Source organism: Lycium barbarum, chromosome 8 (assembly GCF_019175385.1).
Source record: "Lycium barbarum isolate Lr01 chromosome 8, ASM1917538v2, whole genome shotgun sequence".
In the NCBI taxonomy this organism is placed as follows: Eukaryota; Viridiplantae; Streptophyta; class Magnoliopsida; order Solanales; family Solanaceae; genus Lycium; species Lycium barbarum.
Genome location: NC_083344.1, coordinates 17,544,452 through 17,551,466, shown reverse-complemented (window position 1 = coordinate 17,551,466; position 7,015 = coordinate 17,544,452). Strand labels below are relative to the sequence as shown.

General features: G+C 39.5%; 1 protein-coding gene across 1 annotated transcript; it reads right to left on the bottom strand.

The window, feature by feature from the left end:
- Positions 1 to 552: 552 nt before the first annotated feature.
- Positions 553 to 1,442, bottom strand: LOC132607730 (uncharacterized). The gene is made up of 3 exons (XM_060321809.1): positions 1,431 to 1,442; positions 864 to 1,346; positions 553 to 738 (listed from the first exon to the last, which is right to left on the bottom strand). Exons 1-3 carry the CDS (start codon positions 1,440 to 1,442, stop codon positions 553 to 555), a joined length of 681 nt encoding a protein of 226 aa, XP_060177792.1.
- Positions 1,443 to 7,015: the final 5,573 nt, after the last annotated feature.

Genomic DNA, 7,015 nt, shown 5'->3' with positions numbered 1-7,015 from the left:
TTTGGAGATACAAGCCTTCACAGAATTCTCTCCAATCTCCCATGCACAACTCTTGAAATAAATTTATTAATGAATTTACTCAAGCTGATTGGCCTCATGTCTGCATAAGTCGGAACTTCTTGCTTCTTTTGTAACAACACCAAATTTGTGTGAGTAACTGATTTTGGAAGAGCATGGCCCTCATAAAAAGCTTTAACCACATTGAACATATCTGGACCTACAATATGCCAACAAAACTTAAAACATATGCACTTGATAAGCCATCTGGACCACATGCACTATCCCCATTCAAAGCAAAAACTTCTTGTTTAACTTCATCAAGACTAGAAATAGCATCTAAAATCTCATTATCTTCCCCTCACACCATAGAATGACTATGGCTAAGCAAGCTAAAATATGTAGCATCTTGTTCCTGAGAAAACTGTTTTTTTGAAAAAAATCTTCAGCCTCAATTGCCATTTGATCAGCATCCTCCAACCAATCTCCATTTGAATTCTGAATTCTTTTCAACTACAATATTTCCCTTCTTCCATTTACTAGATTTTGAAAGAATCAAGTGTTTCTATCTCCTTCAGCAAACCAAGTAACATTAGCCTTCTGCCTCCAGAATTCCTCCTCAAACTGCAAGTATTTCTTGAGTTCAACCTGGGCTTGTTGAAGCACAATTATATTCAAAGGTGAAGGATCATCTTCAAATAAATCTCCTTTGATCCTTACAATTTCGTCTCTAATAATCAGCTGCTTGAATATGTCTCCATAAGCTTATTTACTCCATGCTGACGGAATCCCTTTTATGTGCTTCAATTTATGTTTAAACAACATAAAGGATTTCCATTCAAGTTACTTGACCAATTGTCTCTGACTATATTCAAGAAATCTTGATGTTCAGTACAAAACTTCAGAAATCTAAATGGTCTGATAAATTTTTGGCTTTGTTCTCCCAAAGATATGAGTAAAGGAGCATGATCTGAGCCTGTTCTTGAGAGATGTTCCACTTCGACATGTGCAAACCACTGCTGGGAATGCTGACTAATGAAAAATCTATCCAATCTCTCAAATATGTAGTCTGAACCTCCTCTACCATTCCACCAAGTAAAATGGCTGCCTTTGAAATTAGTTTCCATTAATTCACAAGAATTTACACAGGATGCAAAATCTTCATAATCTTGAGACTGAATGGGAATTCCTCCAATCTTCTCTTCTTCATGCAACACTACATTGAAATCTCCTCCAACTAACCACGGAAGATTAATTGAATAAGCCACTTGATAAATGTCATCCCATAGATGCAGTCTTTCAACTTCATTACATTTAGCATATACTAATGTAGTAACCAAAGACTTATTCTGATCAAGCAACACCAGTTTTAAAGAAATTGGTGAGTTGTATCTGAAATAACTTCTATATCCACACTATCCTCAATAAAGTACCAAATTTTGCATTTTTTGTTTGCTCCAGCTAGATTCATGCCCGGTTTCCTCTTGTATTTATCAATATTTCTAGCTTGTTGGAATGGCTCCATCAGAGTTATGAAAGAGAATTTATGATGTTTGTGCAACATTTGAAGCCTATGAAAAGCTTGTTGAGTTCTGACAGACCTTATGTTCCAAATAAAGGCTTTCATCATCATTTACAATTGGATTTTCTAGCACCTCTCTTTGGCAGTTGTTATAGCCCGTACCTTGTACGTTTGGAAATTCAAAATGTCGTCGCGAAAGGTTAAGGGCGAAACCCTTTTCAAATATTACATTAATGCACAAGATGTTGAGAATACCATTTATGACCATTATTAGTATGAAAATATTGTGAGAGGCTAAGGGCAAGAAGAGAAATTGCAAAATGATCAATGGAAATAATGTGGAAGGTTAGGGGTAAAACGGTCATATTGAGAAAAGTCGAGGGACGAAACGGGAATTTCACAAAAAAAAAATTATGAAGGTTCAAAAGGGTCACATTGGCCATGTGATGAAAAATGTATAGGCCAAAGTGTGCATGGCAAGACTTGGATCATCTTTTAATTCAAGAAAACTTTCAAGAAAATAGAGGATTCTTCTAGAGAGGGGCACACATGATTGAATTATATGTATATATATATATGATCCCTCTTCTAATTCAAGACAAAAAGAATGAAGAACAAAGCAAAAAAAAAAAAAAAAGGGGAGAAGGTCGGCTAAGGGGGGCTGGCCGAAACCAGCCCCTCCATTTTGATGTTGGAGAATTGTTTTCTTTTGGTTTTCTCACTAATTGGGGGATGCTTTTTAACATGGTGGAGTTGTTGGAGCAAGTAGAACACTCATATGGATGATTCATGAGTCATAACCAAGTGGAGAAGTTGAAGAATGAAGGTAAGGAACCAATCCTCTTTCATGTGTTATGGATGTTGTTGAAGTGTTGTAGTATGTAGAAATGAGTAAAATTCATGAAATGTGTGTGTGTTGATGTGTAGCCGTGTGTGTGTGATGTGTGTAGGAGAAGTGGAATAATTTTATTTAGTAGTTGGTTTGTTGTGTTATGAGTTTCATAATGTAGAAGGGATGAAATTGCATGAAAATATGCATGTAGCTATTGAGGCTGTGTGGGTGTGTATATGTAGCAATGTGGCCGTGTGGTGTTGGTTATTAGAAGGAGGGGTGAATTAATTTTATTTAGTGTATTAGTTGTGTTGTTGTGGATTTTGTAATGCAAAAAGAAGCTTAATGATTCAAAGTTGAGATTATAGTAGTTTATGGTTTGTTGTGGAAGCTAATGTGAACTTAATATGGTTTCTTGTATTTGTAAGACTAATGTTGTTAAATTATGGATTGTTAGTGTAGTTGATGAATTTGGAAGAAAAGAAATGTATTGTTGATGTTTTCTTGGACTTGGAAGATTTCGGAATTGCTTGTGTATTGGATGGGCTGATTTGAACATTTTGTGGGTTGTCCGGAGTGTTTTTGAATCTTGTTAAAGTATTTTGGATTAGTACTTGAGTGTACGAATATTGATGTTGGTTCGATCGTATGCGGTTGATTTGAATGAAAACAGAATATTGTCGAATAGTATATAAAAGAGCTACTAATGTTAGAATGTGTTTTGAATCTCTTATTGGTGTTGTTAGTATCTTTGTTGGTTTGGCCGGGTTAAATTCCCGGATGGTTGTTGTTGATTTGGGGCCGAGCCTTATTCTCGGGATTGGTACATTTACAGGGGAGATGCAGCCGAAATTCCGGCAGAACATAAGTAAACGTGTTTGAAAGATTAAGACAAGTATGTGACAACGAGTCTAACGAATGGATGAGTCCTTTTGGACGTAGATTGACAAGTTGGATGAACAAGTGTAACGAGTTGGTCGCGACTCAGGTATGTGAGGCTTACCCTTCTTTCTTTTGGCATGCCCTAGAGCCACGTAGGATATGATGTAGTATGTAACTTGAGGCTATTCCATTCTGTGGTTCTGAGTCCATTTGTGATTTGTATGCCCTCCCTAGCTTAAGTGTCAAATAATTCTAATGGGTAAATCATGACTTAAGTATTCCGACGTACGTATGATTCCAAGGGTTCTATTTGGTTTGATCCATAATCATGTCTAAAAGGTAGTTAACCTGATTACGGCTCTGGTTTTCCAAGAAAAGCTTCTGAAATGATTGTAGAGCGTTTTGTACTTCGAACGCTCGTAACTTTTGTATACTAACTCCGATTGACCCGAGACTTGTTCTGGGCCTTCATATGTCGATAAGTATTCTGTCATAATCCTTTGATATATGTATTCGGACCTAAGTAATCGGTTATAAGGAATCTGATGCAAGTAACCTGAAAAATGTAATCTAATTGAGTAAAAGCGATATAAGCACTTTGATAGAAATATTCTGATAAAGGTAACTTGACATAAAGTATTCGGTAATAAGTAATCTGTTATGGATATTCGGAGAATATGTTTGATTAAGCTATTGAGTCTGAATTATGTGCATTTAGTTTCTCACGACTCTGCTCGTGTATATGTTATGATCTCCTTCACCGAGTCCCGGGCCGGTATGTATCGTGCGGATGGTTCGTCGGGTCCTCTGTTGATGGCCGGGTTCCATAAATGAATTCCGATGTATGATGGGTCCGGTTCTGGGGTACCGTGTTATATGTCCGTCCCCGGTTACCGAGGTTATATTACGAAGAATGATGTGTCCGGGCTCGGGGTGCTGTGTTATCTGCCCGCCCCCGGGTACTGTGATTATGTTGTGATGTGTGACGGAGATCGGAGAAAAACTTCTGGAAGTGAGATGTGTTGTGGCGCCAAAGGCAGGAGTGGCAGCCACGTTCCTATGTTGTCGTGCGCATTCATTGGCACTGTTCACCGGTTCCTCGGCGTGTTATCTGTCCCCGAGGCCACTATGTATATGATATGATGTGACCGTCCCTCGGCATGTTATTTGTCCCCGAGGTTATCGTCTTTATGATATGGTACTTGCCCCGGTGTGGTATATGTCCCCGGGGTTGCCGCGTATGTGCTACGATATCAGATTCTGATATACATGACTTACGTTGGAGAGTAAGTATTCTGACCTTCCGTATATTCTGTATTCCGTCTGCGGCATGATGTCACTTAAGTAATTTGTACGTTCTGTAATCTGTTTGGCATACGAGATGAGTAAGTATGATTCGTATCTGGAAAAGAAAAACGATAAGTGTTTGATATTTCTGGATAAGCTTTTTGTATGTTGTTCTGTCTATTTCAGTCATGGTTATATTTTCTATATTCATGCCTTACATACTCAGTACATATTCCGTACTGACCCCCTCTTCTTCGGGGGTTGCGTTTCATGCCGCGCAGGTACTCCCAGATGAGTTGAAGACATTATAGAAGACGTTCCAGCGAAGATGGCAAACTCCATTTGCTCCTGGAGGACTGCCGAGTCAGAAGTATATGTGATATGGTTTCTGGTTAATGTTAGAGACTTTGCAGACAGATTCGTGGGTATAGTATGTCAGTTTTGTAAGCGGCTACATCAGCCGATGTGTCAGTCTGTATTATAACATGAATTCTATATAATTACAGATTTTGTTGACTTTGATAAGTAAAGAGAAAAAAAAATCTGGGAGCCTTAATATGTATGTCATGCTTATTTGACTTAACAGGTCCAGAAAGATCATGTGGGAAATAAGAGTCTGTGGGTTCGCTCGACTCCGGATATGGGGTCGGGTGCCCATCACACCCTAGGGAAATCAGGGTGTGACAAAGTGGTATCAGAGCGAGGTCTGTCTGTGGGGTTGTCTGCAAAGTCGTGTCCAGTAGAGTCCTGTTTATGGTGTGAAGCCGGCCACATTTATAAACAGGAGGCTACAAGGCATTTAGGGGTTGTTGACCTTCTTTCTGTCATAGATCGTGCGATAGAGCCAAACTATAGGGAATGAGATTTCTTATGTAAGACTTACATGCGACAGAAAAGGGTAAGTGGCGACATGAAAAGTCGCAGGGGTATGTATTGAAGTAATTGTTCTGTTTTCTGAAGTCAGAAATTCTGGGTGACTGGGATATGCTATATATACGCTCTGTAAGGCATTATTGATATTTGCTATATACAGGGAGATGGTATAAGAGAGACAAGGTCTGATGGAGGGTTCAGAAAGTTGACAATCAATCCCGCTGTCGATTATTATGAAAAGACGGTAAGTAAGAAGTTCGAACGGACTGATATCAGGGCATTCATAAAATAATGGCAACGAAGCCATAACCATTACCATCAGGAATCTGGGAATCTAGGATGAAAGGTAGTTATACACGGAAGTAAAAGACGAGCTCTGAGGCCCAAAAAGGGTAACATGGTAATTATAAAGGAAAAGACGTGTCACGAGGGTGTCCCGGGATCTGTAAGACCTCGACTAGCCTCAGATTATGTAATAAAGGTCATGCGCGGAAGTTGACGCGAAAATATCAGCATTAAGGCATCGGATCCCAGCAAAGTTTCAAGGTTAAGCGTGCTCAGGTGGGAGCAATCCTGGGATGGCTGACCCCCTGGGACGTTTACAGGAAATTCTACATATTTTGATATAAAAGACAAATGAAAAACCAGAAGAGTCTAAGTGAAACTATAGTATAGGGGATGACTGGAAACCTTAAGAAGATGCGTGGAACGAGGCAGATTAGCCCGGTGAAGAGACAAAGAGTACCTCACAGCTCGGGAATTTGGATAGGCTTGAATAGCGTCTGGAAGTGTTTTGCGAATTAGTGGTATTGATTCTGTGTGTGTATATGAACATGTGTGGTATCTCATATGTGAAGGTATCAGCGGACCTGTGTGTCTCGACAACCTATGCTGCAGTACAAAGGCCTCAAGAATGGGGACACCAAAGACCTGAACAGTAGTAAGAAGACAAATGGTGCAAGCGCCACGAGATAGGCCGCTATTTTCGTTTAGGGATAGAAAAGTCTGAATACTATGATGTTTGAAGAAGGAAATAAGTAAGTAGGGGGAAGCTAAAGAGATTAAATATCCGAAAGGAGCGAAAGATAAGATATATGAATGGGCAAGACCTCCAGAAAGGGGGAATAACTGGAAGGACATGGAATTACCTGAGATGAAATTGCAAGCATAGGTGCGTAAAAAGAACAAGTGTGGCAGCATGAACAAAGGGAAAGTGAGTAAAGGTTGAAGACCGATCTGGATAAGTAAAGCCAACAGAATAGCGGCCAAGATAAGGAACGTGAAGTAGGAGAAAAGAACGATTAGGTCCGGTGACGATGTTAGGAGATCCCGGCTTTTGAAAGGTATGTAAGGGAATAAACGAGTAGCTACATTAATACGGTCTCCTCGAATGTGGAAGAACTCTTCGGGAAAAGGTGATTTAAGGATAAGGACAAATTTGTACACTAGGAGGAATACGTTATAAACTTTAAGTCGATGATGAAACCAAGAGCGGTGGAATGCTCAAAATACGGATGCGCCGTTGCGACGCAAGAGCACGGTTAAGAAAAATTCACAAGTAAGAAAGCGAACTAAATGTGCGAAAGGATCAATGGTGAATTTAAAGATGTGGGAATGCTGAC

Bases quoted from the DNA above. Each gene is read 5' to 3' on its own strand.
- LOC132607730 (XM_060321809.1), bottom strand. The intron at 739-863 runs GTCAGAGACAAT...ATATTCAAGCAG, and splicing joins ATCAAGATTTCTTGAATATA to CTGATTATTAGAGACGAAAT.